The following is an 18,407-nucleotide window of genomic DNA, read 5'->3' as shown; positions in this document are numbered from 1 at the left end:
TGGTTCGGGTCCGTGGGGTAGGGGAGGGTGGGTCCGGTTACCGTGGGGTAGGGGAGGGTGGGTTCGGGTACCGTGCGGTAGGGGAGGGAGGGTTCGGTTACCGTGGGGTAGGGGAGGGCGGGTTCGGGTACCGTGGGGTAGGGGAGGGTGGGTTCGGGTACCGTGGGGTAGGGGAGGGCGGGTTCGGTTACCGTGGGGTAGGGGAGGGCGGGTGTAAGATTGTGCGTCTGTGTATGTGTGCATTACACATGTCTTTGCGCATCGTACGCGCTTCGGCGCCCACTGTCAGCGCCCAGCCCGCCGACAGCGGGCGAATCTCCAGCGGCGGCGACGGCGCGTCGGCGGCTCCGCCTAGCCGCTCCGGCTCGCCGCCCGCGCCCTCACCGCCGCCGCCCGCACCCTCATCGCCGCCGCCACCGCCGCCACCACCGCCGCCACCACCGCCGCCACCACCGCCGCCGCCGCCGCCCTCGCCGCCGCCGCCCTCGCCGCCGCCGCTCCGCGCGTGCAGGACTGAGGCCGTGGTCGGCGTGGGGGGAAGGACCGTCGGCGCGGCGGGCGGCGGAGGGCAGGCGCCGAGGGCAAAGGTGACCGGGTCCCCGTTCAGAGGAGACGAGAGGGCGGCGAGCGACCGCACCCACGCCGCCGAGGTTTGCGGGTGCGAGGCGAAGGCACTGTGTGGGGGGGGGGGGTACACTGTGGGGGGGGGGGGGGTACGCGCTTTGGCGGCGCGCTGGGGAGACGCAGAGGCGAGGGGTCGTAACGCACCATGCGCGCACGCTTCATACAGTTGGACGGGCGAGGCAGAGCGCGTCTCGCCCGGCGAGAGCGGAAGCGTCTCGGAAGTGTCTCGGAAGTGTCTCGGAAGTGTCTCGCCCGGTGAGAGCGGAGAGGCGGAAGCGTCTCGGAAGTGTCTCGGAAGTGTCTCACCGTCTGCGGAGGAGGTCGAGCAGCACGCGCGCCGTCACGCCGCCGATGGAGTGGCCGAGGAGGTCGACGGGACGGCGGGCGCTCCACTCCGGATAGAGGCCGCCGTACGTCCGCCCGTACCGCGCGTGGCCGCACTCTGCCGCGTGCGCGGCGCCGTAGTCGGCCGTGCCCCCGACGAGCTGGTAAAACACTTCGACCGCCCGGTCGTGGTGCGAGGAGAGCGGGCCCGGGTGGGTGGGGAGAAAGGCGCGCGCGCCGTCGCGCGCCGCCAGCTCGCCGGACGACCAGCAGTCGCCCATGCTCAGGAACCCCGGGATCAGCACGGTAGGAGGAGGAGGCGGCGGGCTGGCATCCGCTGCGGCGGTAGATGCAGCGGTGGCACGCATGGTGTCAGACGGCGCGGTCGACGAGCCTCGAGAAGCTTCCACAGAGAAAAAGAAAAAATAGCACCAAAGGCTCTCGCCCCCGCACGATTCACACGACAGACAAGGCGCAGACGACGGCTTCCTTAGAAGCATAAACAAAAGAATTTTCCAACAAAAGCCTTTCGCACACGCACGATTCACACGACAGACAAGGCGCAGGCGACGGCTTCCTTAGAAGCAAGGCGCATGCGCCTAGGAGGGGAGGGCGCATGCGTAACGACGCCGCTAGAGATGCCTTTCGGGGCCCAGAGATAAAACTTCTGATGCCATGCATGACCTAGTAGTGTCCCCAGCTATGGGCGTGTCCACGTTGGAGCCACGAGGTGTGGTGTGGGCGCGAGAATAGCTCCGCCGTTCATGGAGGCAACCGATACGAGTCGACTGGTGTGTGTCGTCGTGGTTTCGTATCAAGAATACTCACTCAGCGCCGCCCGGTACGACGCCACCGCCTCCGCCGGCCGGTGTGTCTTTGTGTAGAGCGTCGCCAGGTTGATGTGCGCGTGGTCCGTCGGCGGCTTATTGGGCACGGCGGCGAGGGCGAGGTGGTAGTAGTGCTCCGCCTCAGCCCAGCGGTCCGTGTGGTACAATCATCGACCACCCGAGGTTGTTGAGCACAATGTACTTTTGGAAGTTTGGCGGGTTTGGAGAGACGGCGAGCACGCGCTTGTAGTACGTGATCGCATCCGCCCATCGCTTCTGCTGCTGCAGCCTATCCGCCTCGGCGAGCGCGTTGTTGGCCTCGACGCTCCACGCCGTCTCCCCCTCCGACGCGGCCAGCACAGTGAGAGGCCAACCCCGCGAGCCGGCACAGCCTCAGCAGCGCCGACATGGTGGACATGTCATGACCACGCATTCTTTTTCTCATTTATTTTCTTCTCAAAAGCGAACACAAAGAGTTAAATACCACGTAGGAGGACGGAAGATTCCCTTGGACTCACTCACCTGATTGATATCTTGGAGCAGTTGGAGTGCAGTCAGTAGCCTCACATACCCGCGAGCTAAGAAGCGCACCCAGCGGGCCAGATAACCGGGGGGAAGAAAGAAAACCACGTGTGCCGGCTGCTTCCAGTCTTTGCTCGCGCATCATGAAGACAATCATCCTCATCGCTTGCGCGCTGCGCGCCAGCGCCTTTGCGCCTTCTCCAGAGCCCGAGTCTGGAACGTGGCTGTTCTCCGCCACCGGGCTCTTCACCGGCTCGCAAACTGGCTCCCGCTTTGTCATGCAGGAGACAAAGAACGTCATCGCCTTCACGGATCGCCCGAGGCGCGAGGCCTTCTCGACTACCCTGGCGACGGTGGCGGGCATCTTTGACAGCGAGGACGACCACATCCCTCCGAATGCGGTCCTCACCCTCACCGCGCAAAGCTGCACCCAAGACGAGAACGTGTTTTCCATCCCGGTGACGCTCCAGTCGCACACCTTCTTCGAGAACGAGCCCGACAAGATGGCATTCACGTACACGCTCCTCGGAAACGTCACGGCTCAAGAGAGCGAGGCGCTCAGCGCGTGCCAGGCGTGCCCGCTGGCGATCTTTGTCGACAGCATCGGGACCCTGGGGTGCATCGACACCCCTTTCATGTGCGAGTCGCACCGCATGTGCCCCACAGAATACCTTGGCATAAAAGGGATGACGTGCGCGGACTGACTGCCACCTTTACTGCTGCCCCAAGAGTCGCGGCTAAGAGGCTGCCTCAGCGGGCCGCGAGCCTCAACCAGAACGCGGACCGTAGCGCTAAGTGGTGAGTGGCGCCCCGTGCACGACACCCCAGGGTCGACGGCGCAACCGCAACTAAATGGACGAAACGCAGCGTGGGAGATGAATGTCGCGCGCCGTGGCGTGTGTGGGCGTGTGGGAGAGACACTGACAGACAAACAATACCGATCAGTCGCTCCGCCGCCAGGTGAGGGATGGGAGGACGGCACGCCGCTACCACACAGGAATTTTAAGGAGAGGAGTGTGTGTGCGGCTTTAGTGTGTTGCACTACGCTCTAAGTGAGTTGTTTGGTATTGAGCGGTGTTGCTAAAACCTTTAATATCCTAAATGCTGCGAAAAAGTAAACTCTTTTGCTCAAATTGCTCTCAAAAGCTGGCAGTGCCAGTGGCACGTGATTGACCCCCCGGTCCCCGTACACGACCATGAAATAAACTCAAAGTCCACCACAGCCTCCAGCCTCCACCTCCACCTTCGAGCCGCGATCGCTGCCGCCCGCGACGCCGCCCGCCGCGTCAGATCGCCGCGACGAGCGCACCGAGTCGAGTCGAAGAGCCGCACCGCACCAGCAGCAGCATCTGCACCACCACCAGCAGCAGCAGCAGCACCACCACCACCAAAGAGAGAAGCGCACCTGCCCGACGCCGCCCGCCGCGTCAGACGCTCGCGACGCGCGCGTCGAGCCCAGTCGCACATCCGCGCCGCGCCAGCAGCAGCATCGGCACCAGCAGCAGCAGCACCACCACCACCACCAGCAACAGAGACAGGCAGTGCAGGCGCAGAGGCGCTCGCAGAGCGGCGCTCAGCGCCGCGCACGCCACGCCGCGGACCGTCGGACGAGCGCACCGTACGTCGGCGGCGAGCCGCGTCGCCAGCCGTCTCGCGAGAGAGCGGCGCCGCCGCGTGCGCGCAGCAGCTCTCTCTCTCTCTCTCTCTCTCTAGAGCCCTAGCCCCAGAGAGAGTTGTTTTGTTTAAAATCTTTTGTCTGGCCCTCGCGCCCGCTTCCTCCTCGCTCGCTCCCTCGAGGTCACATGGCCGACACTTGGGGGACGTTGCGGCCTTCTGACAGCGCTCACCGCCGCTGCACGCAACTCGACGGACTCTGGGCCTTCATCGCCGACCACAAAGACGACGGACATGCAAGCGGCTTCTGCAGTGGCCTGCCCGAGAGCGGCCGCACGCCCATCGCCGTCCCTGCCTCGTGGAACGAGCAGCTCCCTGAGCTCGACTCGTTTCTCGGGCCCGCGTGGTACGAGCGCACCGTCTGGGCGCCGCTTGGGCTGACGCCTCGGCAGCGCGTCTGCCTCCGCTTCGGAAGCGTCAACTACTCGTGCGAGGTGTACTTCAACGGAGAGCGAGCCGGAGCACACGAGGGCGGGCATCTCCCATTCGAGGTGGACGTGACGTGCCTCCTCCGCTCCTCCGGCGAGCCAAACTTGCTCGTGCTGCGGGTCGGCGATAGAAATAGATCTAGGCGAGACACAACCCGACCAACACTTGGGACACCGGCGCGGGATGGGTGGACGCTAGACGGGCTTTGATGGCCACACAAGACAAGACACTCCGACGGGGCGGTCACACCTCCTGAGCGGACTTCCCTAGGTCGACGGACGCCTCGAACCGACCCACGTCCCTCCGGGCGGCGGGTGGGGCGCGATGGCGCCGGGCTGCTTCCCGCGCGCCTCGTTCGACTTTTACCCGTTCTGCGGCGTGCAGCGGTCTGTCCAGCTCTGCGTGCGCCCGGCGAGCGGCCTGGAGGGGCTGAAGATCGAGACCCGGCTTGGAGGGCCTAGAAGCGGAGCACGTACTCTCTGTGTCTTCCGACCCGCACATACACACACACACACACACACACACACACACACACCCTCGACCCACGCGGTGCTGTGAACACGCTGCACCATACCGTCTTCCTGCCCCTCACGCTGGCGTACCCACCGCGCAGGCTAGAGGGCCTCACCGCTGGCGCCGCCTCGGCCGCCAGCGTGTTAATGCGCTGCCGCTGCGGGACCGGCGTGAGCCGTGTGCGAGCGAGCCTCTGGACACAAGGCAATCAACTAGTTTGAATGCATTCACTAGTTGATTGCGGGACCGGCGTGAGCCGTGTGCGAGCGAGCCTCTGGACACAAGGCAATCAACTAGTTTGAATGCATTCACTAGTTGATTGCGGGACCGGCGTGAGCCGTGTGCGAGCGAGCCTCTGGACACAAGGCGATCCGCTGATTCTAACTCATTAATTAGTTGATTGCGGGATCGCGGTGAGCCTTGGCACAAGGCGGCGTCGAGGCGGGCGAGGCCTCCGACGGCACAGTCGATGCGGAGACGGCCGAGGCGCGCTGCGCCGTGCGCGTGCTGAGGCCGACTCTGTGGGCGGCCGGCGCCGCGTACCTGTACCGCCTTCGCCTCGAGGCACACACACACGCACACGCACACGCACACGCACACGCGCACGCGCACGCGCACGCGCACGCGCACGCACACGCACACGCACACGCACACGCACACGCACACGGCCTTGCACTCTGAATGCCGTGCCGGCTCCTGTCGTCTAGACGTGGAGTCGCGAGGGACTAGCCCGGCCCTTGCCCCACCACCCCATGTGCGTGGAGAAGTTCCCCCTTCCCCTCCCTTCCCTTACTTCGCCTCGAGGCGCTGGACGCCGACGGTGCCCCGATTGACTCGTACGAGCAGCGGCTTGGACTGCGGACTGTCGAGGCGTCGGACGACGGCCTCCTCCTCAACGGCGAACCCGTGTCCAGCCGCAGTACCCTACCCCACCCGGTGCCCGAACCCAATCAAACGGTTTGATAGGCGAGCCCGTGTCGATGCGCGGGTTTGGCCGGCACAAGGAGTTTCCCGCTGGTGGGGCGATCTCGCCATATCTCGCCATATCTCCCCGTGCCTCCGTCGGGTAGGCACGAAGATTTCCCGCTGGTGGGGCGCGCCGAGGTTGGCGCCGCGCCTCGTGGACGAACTTCATTCAACAGCATCCCTCACTCCGCTGAGGAATGCATTAGGTTGGCGCCGCGCGCTCGTGCGCGACCTTAACTAGTTACCTTGTACTCCATTGGCTGACTAGTCAACTCATCAACTTTAGGTTGGCGCCGTGCTTGTGCGCGACCACGCGTGCTTGCGGTGGGTCGGCGCCAGCTAACTCGTACCGCACCACGCACTACCCGGGTTCCTACCCTACCAAACCCGGTACCCGAATCCAATAGGCGCCAACTCGTACCGCACCGCGCACTACCCGTACTCGGAGGTGGACCTCCCTCGCCAGCGTCTCAATAATAATTAATAATAATGATGATAATAATAATCTCGTACTCGGAGGTGGACCTCGACCTCGCCGACGAGCACGGCTTGCTGGTCTAGAAGAGTACGTATTCATGTGTCCGAACCAGCGCTCGAGAGGACACGGACTCCGCCGCCTCCGCTACATTCCACTGTATTCACTGTGTTCCTATCCGTATCCGACTCGTGCTCTGAATGCGCTGCACAATACCGTCCTCCCGCCCTCATGCCGGCGTACTCACAAGTAGGCGCGTCCGACATGCGTCGCGCGGCAGGCCAGCTGTGAGCAGCGTCTCTTCACACCTCTTGCCGTGAGCACAGGCTTGCTGGTCGTCTCCGAGTCTCCGTGCGTCGGATTGTCGTTCGCCGACGCGCCCGCCATCGTGCAGCAGCGGCAGGCGCAGGGAGGGAGGGAGGGATGCTAGAGTCTGAGATCTCGCGCGATCTCGGCTGTATCATGGCAGGCGCAGGCGACGCGCGCGCTCGCCGAGCTGTTGGCGCGAGACTGCTGCCGCACGTGCGTAGTCGCGTGGTCGGTGTGCGACGAGCCGGGAGATGTGGGGAGATCTGCGGGGGAGATATGGGGAGATAGGGTCGGTGTGCGACGAGCCGGGAGATGTGGGGAGATCAGCGGGGGAGATATGGGGAGATAGGGTCGGTGTGCGACGAGCCGGGAGATGTGGGGAGATCAGCGGGGGAGATGCGGGGAGATATGTACCGCAGGAAGTAGTTCGTGGTGGATTGACTGAGACGCTACTGAGACGCTACTGCTTGACCAGGTGTGCAACGAGCCGGGAGGGCCGCAGTCGGTGCCGACGGCGGAGGCCAAGAGGCAGCAGACGGAGGCGCTGCTCGAGTTGGTGGCGCTCGCAAGGGCGGAGGGCACGCGGCTGGTGACGTTTGCCAACATCCCCGAGCATTGCGACGAGGCCAACCGCGCGTGTGACTTTCTCTCGCTCAACGAGTACGTCGGCTGGTACTACGACGTGGGCAAGCCGCTCGCCGAGATTGGGAGACAGCTCGAGGCCAAGTTCGTGGCGCTAGAAGCGGAGTACGCTGTCTTGTCTCCCCAACTGGCGCGAGAGGACACGTCTCCCGCTGTATTGCCATGTTCCGCGGTATTCGTTTCTTCGTAGCCCCTCGTCTTCACGAGGAGTACGCTGCACAGCACCGTACTCCCGCCCCGAGGTGCATCTTATGCGCAGGTTCGTGGCGTTGCACGCCGACTTTCGCAAGCCGATCATGGTCTCCGAATGCGGTGCGGACACGCTCCCGGGATGCCACATGATGGCGCCGGGGCTCTGGAGCGAGGAGTTCCAGGCGGGCCTCTTGGAGGTGTACACGGAGCTGGAGCGCAAGCTGCCCTTCGTCTTTGGCGTGCACGTCTGGAATCTCGCCGACTTTCGGACGCCGCAGATGCACCTCCGTGCCGCGGGCCTCAACCACAAGGGCGTCTTCACGCGGCTCAGAGAGCCGAAGCTCGCGGCGCACATGCTGCGTCGGGCGTGGAGGCCATAAGAAGGTCGGTGGCACAGCAGGAGAATTCAGAAAATTGGAACTATAAACCAGCTGAAACTGCACTCTCTGTCGTCTTTAGTTAAAACTGGTCAGATCTCCTTTGCCCCGCCCCCGCCCGCCCCCGCCCGCCCTGCGCTAGCCGGTGCCGGTGCCGCTCACCCCTCTGTGACTGGCTCGTTCTTGTGCGAGCGCACATGGGCCACGATGTCTCAAATATGAGGGGTTTTGACTCCTACCGGCTCCTGACGCTACCCCCCTGGCAGCTCTAATGACCAGGATCAGTAGTGTAGTGATCTCTAGAGGGTGCCCATACTAGCAGTGTGAGTGAGTATTCTTGATACGAAACCACGACGACACACACCAGTCGACTCGCATCGGTTGCCTCCATTAACGGCGGAGCTATTCTCGCGCCCACACCACACCTGGCTCCAACACGTGGACACGCCCATAGCTGGGGACACTACTAGGTCACGCGGCATGGCATCAGAAGTTTTATCTCTGGGCCCCGAAAGGCATCTCTAGCAGCGTCGTTACGCATGCGCCCTCCCCTCCTGGGCGCATGCGCCTCACATCTCGCCAGGGCATAAGCTCTAGGTGTGCGACGAGACGAGTTTTTCGCAATCGCAGCGAGCAGCAATATGATGTATCTTATTCCGGGGCCGGTGTGCGGGGAGCGAACCTTAACGATCGCCCAGAAGCTTTCTGAGCGAGCCAATCGGGCCAGGATCATCAGAATATGTCCCCTCCACAACATCGTGGGCGTTTGAGCCGTATTTGAGGAGCACCGCGACTCTGAAGTTCGGCCGGGTGGTCTGCAGACCCCCCCCCCCGGAGCAGCAGAGGCTCCGTGGGGTCGCAGAGTCGACGCTGGGAGTCGCACTCGTCAAGCCATCGCAGCACCACGCGGTTCGCACGTACCGCCCACATCCCCTCCACCGCTGAGAAGGCGCAGATCGACCGCCGGGCCGCGTAGTCGTCGTTAAGGAGCGGTTTTTGGAGCCGTACGAAGAGGTCCCAGACGGGCGAACATGCGGTTTTTCGACGACCACACGCGATGTGGTATCTGCTTTTTGCTAAAAACAGGCCGCCTAGTGCAGCATCACTAGTAAAACACGCGACCACACTGAGAGCTCCACACTAGCCGGTATAGGCGAGAACCGACGGCGTCACGGTCGCCGGAGTGGACGCACTGCACACACACTGTGACCGTGTCGACGGTGTGACAGTGAGCCGACACAATCGTCGGCGCCGCGCTATCGCGGCGCCCCGCAGTCCACACGCCTCCGGCGCACCCCTGAACGCGCCATGGGCGCGCAGATACACCGCAGCGCCGTAGAGATTCCACACCTGGCCGGTCCCGAGCCCCGTCCTGGGCCTCCAGGCGGCCGAAGATCGGCGTTCGGGCGGGATGAACTTGTCGGAAATGGAGCAAACTTGGCGCGGCTCGCCGCTCGCGGTACCTGGTGAGCCGGGATAGGGCAGAATCTGGGGTGAATACGAGGGACAGAGGTCGCAAGTTTGTCGCGCAAGTTTTGCGCGGCGTGGCGCTGCCCCGCTGCCGAGGGCGCCACCAACCCGTGGCGGCGGCATTTCCAGCCCAAATTGGGCGTTCCGTGCGCCTTGCCGGCGAGAGTGGACGGGGTGTGCATCGTGAGGGGGGTGAGTGGGAGGGAGGTGGTCGTGTGCCTACTTTGTCGGCCGCGCGCGAGGAGAATACTGGGTGTGAGGCGCGCGGGAGGCGAGGGTGGGCGCGCCGGCGGTCGAGTTACCGAACAATTCGACGTGGCGCAGCTCCGCGCCGGCGGGGACGACCGAGCACATGATGTCGGCGGCGGTCACGCGACGAGAGAGAGCCGCAGGAGCCCTCTGAAAACCGGGCGCGCAAAGGCGTCGTGAGCGATGCGCGCGAACAGCCACCTGTGGGCGGTCACCGGGGTGACGTCACGCCTCAGGACACGAGATCCGGGAAGGGCATGGGGTCGCGCGGGCCCTGTCTGCAGCAGCAGTGCTAACTAAAACGACAAAATTCCGGATGGACCGGAGAGTGTCTACTCTTTCGGCGCACCGTCCTCGGGCCCCTCGAAAAGCTGGCTGGTGGTCGCGCGCAGCGCGTCGGCGCCGCTCCAACTGGTTGGGCACCTCGGCTGGGTCCATCGCACGAGGCCAGCCGCGTCGGGTAGCCCCGCGAGCGCATGGGCGGCGGCCGCGAGCGGAGGACGGCGGGCCGAAATCCGCAGCCTGGCACGAAAGGATCACAATGCGCCAAGGGGGGTCCGAATAAGATACATATAGCAAGCCACTCGCCGCAGCAGCCGGAGGCATCGCCGCAACGCTGGCTGCGCCGCGGTCCCGCACCCGTCGACGAAGCTCCCCCCGCGGAAGACCGCGCGTAGCGACGCCTTGACGATCGAGATGAGCGCGCTCGAGGCTCGCCCACCTACTGCCCCTGAGAGTTGGTTACTGAGTGGGATCAGCTCCCCCCCTTGGGTTCGAAGCCGCCACAAACCTCACACCCAACATCACAGGCGGGATCAGAAGGAGACTCCGCACCGGACACCGCCCGGGCACAGACTCCCTACCCGTCGGATCGCACAGGGCCCTCTCGGAGCAGCCCACACACAATCACGCATCGGCAGATTGAGTGCCTGAGTCAGGCAGACAGCACAGACAAGGAGAGGAGAGACAGAGGAGAGACAGAGGAGAGAGGAGAGGGTGAGGGAGTGCACACGTGTCTGAGGAGTGGGGAGGGTGTCTGTGGCGTGGGCTGTAGTCATACTACGTGGTTGAAACCACGCGCCCCTCAGGAGCTAAGGTAGAGTGGAGCGCCCTAGACGCCTCGGTGCCTCCCACCGGGTGAGACCATCCGGATCAGCACAGCTCGCCAAGAAAGATTTCAGATTCACTCTCGGAACAAATATATTGGATGGGCAGTTAAAAGATGAGAGCACACAAACAACTGGTGGGCGAGCCGGCATCGCCCGAGCCGGCATCGCCCGAGCCGGCATCGCCCGAGCCGGCATCGCCCGAGCCGGCATCGCCCGAGCCGGCATCGCCCGAGCCGGCATCGCCCGAGCCGGCATCGCCCGAGCCGGCATCGATAGCGACCTCGCCCGAGGCGGCATCGCCAATTACGTCGTCCATGCCGTTGTCGCCTGAACCGATTTCGCCCGCATCAGCAGCGGGCTCGTCATCATCTTCAATGGTGTCGCCCGTTGGCGGCGGCGAGGCAGCAGCAGGCGGTGATAAGGGCGCAAAGGACGGTGGCAGTGGCAAGGGCGCAGCAGGAGATGGTGGCGGCGAGGGCACGTCGGATGGTGGTGGCGAGGGTGCGCCGGACGGTGGTGGTGAGGGACCACCTCGCCCTCGTCGGTGCGCATCACCTCAGTGTGCGAAGGCCCGTTTCGGATGCCGAGGGCATCGAGCGTCTGCTTCACATAGTCCACAACCCCTTGCACGTCGGACGAGGATCGCACCAGGTCCTCCCGCTGGTAGAGGATGAGTGAGCCGCTGCACTTCTTTTGGCTCATCCACGCGTCTGTCACCATGTGCGTCCCGTTGCGCGACGCCACATTGACCACGTACTCTGTGCCGCGCACGTAAGGCTGCAGCAGGAGCGTGTCAATCGTGCCGCCTAACGGATTCGTCTTGCCGATGGTGTTTTCGATCGCGGAACGCAGCTCATCTTCGTTGTGGCACACGCTGACGCCGAAGGTGCCGCCCGCGCGGCGGGGTTTGAGCACCACCGGCCAAGCTGCGCGCCCCTCTCGCATGTGGGCCACCGCGGCGGCGTACGAGTGAACCTCGACAGACCGCAAGGACCTCAGTCCGGCCTCGTCGACAACCTCATGCATCCGCGCCTTATCGTGTCGCGCCTCGCTGAGGCGGTAACCGTTTGTGGTCTCAGGGCAAAGGCGCTCAGAAATGAGGTCTGCCACCTCGACGACATCGTCAAAGCTGCCGTTGATCACCGCTTGGATTCCCAGCGGCCGCATCAAAGGTAAAACTTCGTTTGCAATCGCTTGGGCATCATCGCCCTCCGGCAAGTCGATGCACGTGTATTGCACGCCCGCCGCGCCGAGCGCTTGGAGAGCATCAGCATAGTCGGAGGCGTTCTGGCTGCATTTCAGTTTGCGGCTCGGCGACCGAAGATCCACGATCGACTCGGCTCCGCGCTCGGCAAGAATCTGTAGCATGTTGGCGCCTTTGCCCTCGTGCTGGCACATGTCCATGAGCGCAAGCCGAGTGCAGCGGCGGCTGTCCTCGTCTCCGCGCACGGGTCGCGATTCTGGCGTGTCTGGCGAAGGCAGAGCGGGCTGACAGCTCGTCCTTCCAAGCGTCCGCAGTCCAGCCAGCGAGCCGATGGCTGCGGCCGAGCGTAAGAACGAGCGTCGCATACTCTGCGCATGTGAACACGAAACCGCCACAAGTACGTTAATAGGAGGTACGTTTTATGCATTCGCACGCCCAAGGTGTCGGAGAGGGCCTACGCACCACGTACTACGCACACGCATTCCGGATTCGAGTGAGAATTAAAGCGCCCTAAAATTTTCAGCGAGAGGTATGTATGTATGTAGTAACGCTGAAAATTTTAGGGCGCTTCGCGGCCCAGCAAGCTGACAAGCTACAGCTCGCAACAAGTCCTATGCTAACCTACAAACGAAATAGTCAACATACTGTAGGTACACGTACACTTTACAGAGTCAGAGATCCGTCACCAAAGCTACTCGTCGTCACCCTCCGACCCACTCGCATCGCCATCCTCCACGCGAGGCCTCTTCGGCCGGTCACATCGCCACGCAAGCGGTCGCCACCGCGAGAAGGCCGCCTCAAATCGGACCTGAATCTCGTAGCCACGGCTCACCGGTGACCTGCGCGTACCATAAGCTCATCGAGAAGTGGACCCGCTCGCCGTCGCACGGGCTCTCGCACGCCCACGGATCCTTGTGGGTTCCTCGGCACGCGAACGGGTCCTTGAGCTTGCAGCGGCGCGGGCACAAGTCGGCCAGGTGCGACATGTAGACGTACCGCTTGCACGCGCACGCATGCCCTCTGCACCGCCGCTGGTACGGGTACGGCGGCGGCCAATCGGCGGCGTCGCTCTCGGTAATGCGTGGCCGCTGCGCCTGCGAGAGCAGCCGCTCGACAAGAGCCGAGTCCGCCTGCCTTCGCGCCGCCTCCTTCGCCGCCTCGCGCTCCGCCGACAGCCTACGCCGCTCCTCCTCTCGCACCGCCTCCTGCCGCCTCGCCTCCTCCTCCCGCGCCTGCTTCGCCTCCGCCTCCGCGCGTCGCGCCCGCGCCCGCTCTGCTGCCCACGGCTCGTAGACGGCGCGCTGGGCGCCGAGCTCGTGGCGGTACTGCTCTCGATCCTCGGAGAGAGATTTTTAGCAATACCAGCGTTTTTCGCCCGTGGTGGTGCACCAACCAAGCTGTGCGGTGCGCCAAGCATCCGGCCGGGCCGCGTCGCCCGCGTGGGCGCGGCGACAAGGCAAAGTGATCAGGAGCGCGGAGACGGAGCGACATCATCAATAATGCTATCATCATCAATAAACCACGCTTCAAAACTCTTTTCTGTTGTGTGCGCGCTTTTCTTTTTCCGGGGGCTGCTGCGTGCGCACGCTGCTCGCTCGCCTGCGCGCACGCCGCTCGCTCGCTGGGACGACGACGACCTTGCCGCCCAGCAAAGAACATCGATGGCAAGCGTGAAGGACCGCGTTGAGGTGTGGGACTGGTGGCACCCGAAACTCCGGCAGCTGACTTTCCACGCTGGTGCGTCGTGGGAGGGCATCGAGGAGCGCAAAGGCCTTCAGTTCGTGGCGCTCGCACGCGAAATTGAAGGCGCGGTTCCTGTGTTCGATTTCTGGCATTCTCGGCTGCGACAGCTCACGTTTCACACGGGCGAGCCTTGGGAACACGAAGAGCGAAAGGGCTTACAGTTTTGGGCGTTTCCCGACCCAGGACCTGGCCGTGTGCCCGTCTTTGACTACTGGCACCCGAAGCTGAGGCAGTTAACCTTTCATACGGGTATGCCGTGGGAGGACGAGGAGCGCAAGGGCCTGCAGTTCTACGCCTACCCGCCCCCGGCTGCGCGCAGCAAACTGGAGGCGTACGTGGAGGCCCTCGATGCGCCTCGGCCTGCCCACCACGCCGCAGCTGACGAGGACTGGGTCATGACCACCCGCGCCGACGCGGAGATTCCCCTTGCCGCGGCGGTTGCAGTGTCGTCGGACAACCGGCAGGCTCTCGTCGAGCGGGGAGAGAAGATCAGCGGGCGGCGCTGCCACGCAAAGCCGCGCGGCCGCGGCCGCGGAGACTTACTGTTCAGAGTGGCGGTCTTAGGCTCGCGGAGAAGTCCGAGGACCTGGCGGACGCCGCCACCGACTTCCTCCACACCGCAAAGGCGCTGCGAAGGCAGGCCGAGGAGCGCTCGGGGTGGCTCCCATTCTGAGTGCCCCTCTGGGCCTGACCTTGCTTTTGTCTGTGGTGATGCCTTTCCCTGCGAACGCACACACAACGCCTCGTGTGTAATGCCCTGTGTTCCGCGAGTGCGTGTGCCCCGTCGTCCATGCTAGGACGTGTGTAACACTGACTGACTGACTGACTCTGGGCCTGACCTTGCTCGGTCAGCAGTCGACGGTCAGCGTGCTCCACATTGGGCACGCGCTGACCGTCGTGGCGCTCCACAGTGGCCTGCTGCCGAGTGACGTGGTGCCGTACGCGCTCACCCGGGATGTGTGGCAGCCAGCGCTGGCTGAGTGTCGTGTGTGTGTCGAGGACTCCTTCCTACCAACGCGCAGCTCCTCGCCGTGCACCGGCATCGGGGCGTTGGCCGGCGGCTCGGCCCCGGTGTGTTGTCAGTCGGCCGGAGAGGGTATGGAGAGCGGCACGTGCGCGCACGGCGCGCTCTCCCTAGGAGGAGCCACGCACCGCGCGGTCCGCCCGGGCCGCGCCGTCGTCCGTCGTTCTGTGAGCTGTGTCACACCCTATATAGCTATACGCGTCAGGGGCGGGGAACCCGCAATTTGAGATGCTGAGGGCATTTTGAGTTGCAAAAAATCAATTCAGATTGCATTTTTCAACTCAGAATGCCGAGTTGACTTTTCGCATTTCAAGATGCACACCGCATTCCAAAGATGGTCCACGCATTCCAGGATGCGTCGACCATCCTGGAATGCGAACTGCATTCGTGAATGCGCTAGCATCTGGAGTTACCCCTTTGCATTCTAGGATGCTCCTTGCTATTTCAAGTTGCCTTCCTCAACCTGAGATGCCCAGCATTTTGGCCAATGCCGCATGTCGGCGGGGCATCGGTAGGCTGCGGCTCGGCCTGCGCCTCGGCAGTCGTTGCCGCTGCGCAGCTGGATATGGTGGCGCACGTGGCGTGGCCTGTCGTTTGCATGTTTTGCAGCCCATAACCGCACGAATTGTGCATGACCCTCAGCAATCCGTGTTCGATCGGCAACGCCCGTGCCGCTGCTCTGTGTCTCGTTAGAATCAGGCAATGAAAAACGGCGCCGGCTCTCGTCGCATATCTGCGCCGGTTGACATATCAGTGTATGTGGCTCTTTTATGGATAACAAGGAGTCTCGCTTTCCAGAACTTTTTCTTCTTATGAGCCCGCAGCCCGCGGCTTCCTCGCGCGTTTCGCGCTCCTTACAACTGTAACGGTCTCTCTCGCCAGCCCTCAACTCACAACTGTTCAGTAGAATTTGCTGCAACTGGGCAGATTCATGTGGTATCATGCTGTCCTCATCAGGTGTCTGTGCCGCAGTGTAGGCGAGACTCTAATCTCTATGCCTCGGCACCCCATCGAGGCAGCTCGCGAGGTGAAGCTTGCCAGCAAGGCCAAGGGTATTGTTGCCTACATACAACCAGCAGGCAAGGGAGCACTATGGTGTGAGCCTGCCAGCACTGGTGCGCAAGCCAGATCAGTACAGTCGTACCGGGCAGCAATGAAGCGCGTTGGGTGCCCGCGCCGGATGCAGTGCTAACGCGGTCTCGGGAACCGTACCCATACTACTCAAAAGTACAATATACTACCACAAAGCACCACTAGCGATTTCGCGCGGAGGGCGTAGTGAAGCGCTGGGGCGCTCACTGTGTGTTATTCGGGTGGGGATCCATCAGTGGTAACCGGCTTTAGTCACAGATCCAAGCTCAGACGCCACACCAACACCACAAACACGCTCACTTCGCCGCTGCTGTAGAGGGCCCCCGGGGGCCCATACTACGTCGAAGTACGGACGCGATCTCGGCCCTCACGGGCTGCCACGCGCCCGCGCGCGGCGCGGGCCGCACCGCCCATGCCCCCGGGTCACCGACCCCGCCTCTCGGCCCTCTCGGCCCTCAGGATCGTGCGGGAGACCGGCGAGGGGCGCGCCGCGCGCCGCCTGCAGAGCCGCCAGAGGCATTGTCGCCTCCGCTGGCGGGGTTCCCGCGCGCCCGCCCGCGCCCGGACCCGCGCCCGCTGCGCCCGCGGGCTCCGGATGCGCCGCCATCCTTCTCCTTCTTCTCGATGGCAGTCCGCGTGTGCTTGTCGACGGGTCGGCGGCGTGGTCGAGGGGAAGGTCGCCGGCGGCCGCAACTCCGCCGCCGTCGCTCCGCCGGCTCTGACCGAGTATCGGGCGTTGAGGGCGGCGGCGCAAGCGGGTCTGGCGCATCTATCGCCACGAGCCTCGCGACCGCGGTCGTGGCACACCTGGCGGCGGCTCTCGAGGCCGTCTCTACGGCGCTCGACGCCGTGTGAGGTCGCCGGCGGCCGCAACTCCGCCGCCGTCGCTCCGCCGGCTACTGACCGAGTATCGGGCGTTGAGGGCGGCGGCGCAAGCGGGTCTGGCGCATCTATCGCCACGAGCCTCGCGACCGCGGTCGTGGCACACCTGGCGGCGGCTCTCGGGGCCGTCTCTACGGCGCTCGACGCCGTGTGAGGTCGCCGGCGGCCGCAACTCTGCCGCCGTCGCTCCGCCGGCTCAACCGAGTATCGGGCGTTGAGGGCGGCGGCGCAAAGCGGGTCTGGTGCGCCACACGGCCACCACCCTTGCCAGCGCCCTTGCCGCCGCCCTTGCCACCCTTTGCCGCCTTGCCTCCGCCGCGGGCGGCGGTGGGAGCGGCCTGCTGGGCTAGCATGTTGTCCTTGCTGGGGACGGGCACGTGGAACGCACGTTACATGTTTGAACGGCCTCCAGAATTCAAACAAAAAATAGCCAAGGCCTTCTCGCAACCCCTCCGACCCCCCGGGACCCGTGGGCGTCGAAGAGGCGCTCTCGGGGGGCCGTTCTGAGTTCATACTACCTCGAAGTACAATATACTGCGTCAAAGCACCGGCCCTGAGTCCGAACGCGGCAAGCTTGGGCCGCATCAGCAGATGCGTGAGGCGGTGCGGAAAGTTGCTTCAAGGCCACCTGGTAGGCTCACTCCTTCCCATCCCAGAGGTAGAGGGCAAGGAAGGTAGTCGATATCCTCGCCACAGATGGACAGACAGTGTTATGTGCTCTTACTTTCAGATACGTAGGAGGAAGGACTCTGCTGAGGGGTATTTTAAAGCCCAAGAAAGAAAGAAGCAGGATTGTAACGCCCTGCCCACGAATTGTTTTCCGCACTTTCCGCATATTCCGCAATTTCCGCAAAGAAAGGCGGAATAGTAAACGGCAACTTGGGCAATTGTCGGACTCTCCCATTCTGTAGCGTCAAACCGCAGCTGCCTCGTGGCTCGTGGTGCATGGTGCATCCTGCCCGCTCCCCCGCAGCTACGCTGCTGGCGATTGATGTCGCACGCGCATGCCCACCCTCACGGCACCCACGCCATACCCGCGCGCTGACAATACATACCTGACATGCGCACTGCACCGACATCCAGCCAGGCTCCCGCGTCGACGTTGACGCTAACGAAGAGAGGCGCGTTGAGCCGGCGCAAGGAGCACGTCTCACTCACACCACCACTGACGGCCTCCCACTTCTCGGCCGCAGCTTTTCACACCGTGGTACCTTCGGCTCCTCGTCGCTAGCATCATCAGCGAGTACACCCTGCCTCTCGCCGTTTGCCCTGGCGAACGTGGCCGTGCTGATTGTCTACCGCCGCGTGGCTGTGCGAGATCTAGACGTGCACACCCCGCACGCCACTTGGCTGTGCTTGCGCAGCAGACGGCGTGGGCGGCTGCGCAGGCCCCTGGCCGCGGAGGAGGAGGCTGGCCCGTCTGGCGGTGTGCTGGCGGTTGGAAGTAAGAGGGAGAGCGAGAGGGAGGGGGAGAGAGAGAGAGAGAGAGAGGAGCGCGCGCGGAGAGAGAGAGGGAGAGAGAGGGAGAGGGAGAGGGAGATAGAGAGAGAGAGGGAGAGGGAGAGGGAGAGGGAGAGGGAGAGGGAGACAGAGGGAGAGGGGGAGAGGGAGAGGGACAGGGAGAGGGAGAGAGGGAGACAGGCAGAGGTCGAGGGAGAGGAAGAGGGAGAGGGAGAGGGAGAGGGAGAGGGAGAGGGAGAGGGAGAGGGAGAGGTAGAGTAAGAGTGACAGTCAGAGGAGAGACAGAGCGAGTGATAGAG

At 63.9% G+C, this 18,407-nt stretch overlaps 5 protein-coding genes across 5 annotated transcripts in view; 2 read left to right on the top strand and 3 right to left on the bottom strand.

Moving 5' to 3' along the window:
- EMIHUDRAFT_233772 (hypothetical protein) overlaps positions 1-1,316 on the bottom strand; it is a gene marked incomplete at both ends in the record, with an annotated part of 1,880 nt that extends 564 nt beyond the window's left edge. Inside the window, 2 exons of the mRNA XM_005781932.1 lie at positions 545-674; positions 931-1,316. Coding sequence (XP_005781989.1) covers positions 545-674; positions 931-1,316 — 516 coding nt within the window. The remainder of the gene's footprint in view (positions 1-544; positions 675-930) is intronic.
- Positions 1,317-1,526: 210 nt separating this feature from the next.
- EMIHUDRAFT_233771 (hypothetical protein) lies at positions 1,527-2,184 on the bottom strand (the record flags this gene model as incomplete). The annotated part of the gene is made up of 4 exons (XM_005781931.1): positions 1,527-1,547; positions 1,802-1,915; positions 1,971-2,064; positions 2,150-2,184. The coding sequence occupies 4 exons, from the start codon at positions 2,182-2,184 to the stop codon at positions 1,527-1,529; spliced, it is 264 nt and encodes an 87-aa protein (XP_005781988.1).
- A 1,894-nt stretch (positions 2,185-4,078) lies between these two features.
- On the top strand, positions 4,079-7,975 carry EMIHUDRAFT_468530 (hypothetical protein). Its single transcript, XM_005781930.1, has 11 exons — positions 4,079-4,519; positions 4,671-4,846; positions 5,014-5,092; positions 5,718-5,849; positions 5,984-6,017; positions 6,287-6,327; positions 6,399-6,434; positions 6,689-6,763; positions 6,830-6,895; positions 7,139-7,389; positions 7,565-7,975. The coding sequence occupies exons 1-11, from the start codon at positions 4,100-4,102 to the stop codon at positions 7,875-7,877; spliced, it is 1,623 nt and encodes a 540-aa protein (XP_005781987.1). The 5' UTR covers positions 4,079-4,099; the 3' UTR covers positions 7,878-7,975.
- A 2,833-nt stretch (positions 7,976-10,808) lies between these two features.
- Positions 10,809-12,106, bottom strand: EMIHUDRAFT_233767 (hypothetical protein; the record flags this gene model as incomplete). The annotated part of the gene is made up of 2 exons (XM_005781929.1): positions 10,809-11,060; positions 11,258-12,106. 2 exons carry the CDS (start codon positions 12,104-12,106, stop codon positions 10,809-10,811), a joined length of 1,101 nt encoding a protein of 366 aa, XP_005781986.1.
- A 1,840-nt stretch (positions 12,107-13,946) lies between these two features.
- EMIHUDRAFT_365822 (hypothetical protein) overlaps positions 13,947-18,407 on the top strand; it is a gene marked incomplete at its 3' end in the record, with an annotated part of 5,864 nt that continues 1,403 nt past the window's right edge. The window contains exons 1-3 of the mRNA XM_005781928.1: positions 13,947-14,145; positions 14,214-14,334; positions 14,482-14,718. Coding sequence (XP_005781985.1) covers positions 14,605-14,718 — 114 coding nt within the window. The remainder of the gene's footprint in view (positions 14,146-14,213; positions 14,335-14,481; positions 14,719-18,407) is intronic.

This window comes from Emiliania huxleyi, assembly GCF_000372725.1.
Source record: "Emiliania huxleyi CCMP1516 chromosome Unknown EMIHUscaffold_197, whole genome shotgun sequence".
In the NCBI taxonomy this organism is placed as follows: Eukaryota; Haptophyta; order Isochrysidales; family Noelaerhabdaceae; genus Emiliania; species Emiliania huxleyi.
This window is presented reverse-complemented; position numbering and strand designations above follow the sequence as displayed.

What these genes read in the sequence shown, in the direction of transcription:
- EMIHUDRAFT_468530 (XM_005781930.1), top strand. Translation starts at nt 4,100, where the DNA reads ATGGCCGACACTTGGGGGACGTTGCGGCCTTCTGACAGCGCTCACCGC. An exon ending in GGGCTGAAGATCGAGACCCG is followed by an intron (nt 4,847 to 5,013) that starts GCTTGGAGGGCC and finishes CCCACCGCGCAG; the next exon opens with GCTAGAGGGCCTCACCGCTG. An exon ending in CGCACTACCCGTACTCGGAG is followed by an intron (nt 6,328 to 6,398) that starts GTGGACCTCCCT and finishes TCGTACTCGGAG; the next exon opens with GTGGACCTCGACCTCGCCGA.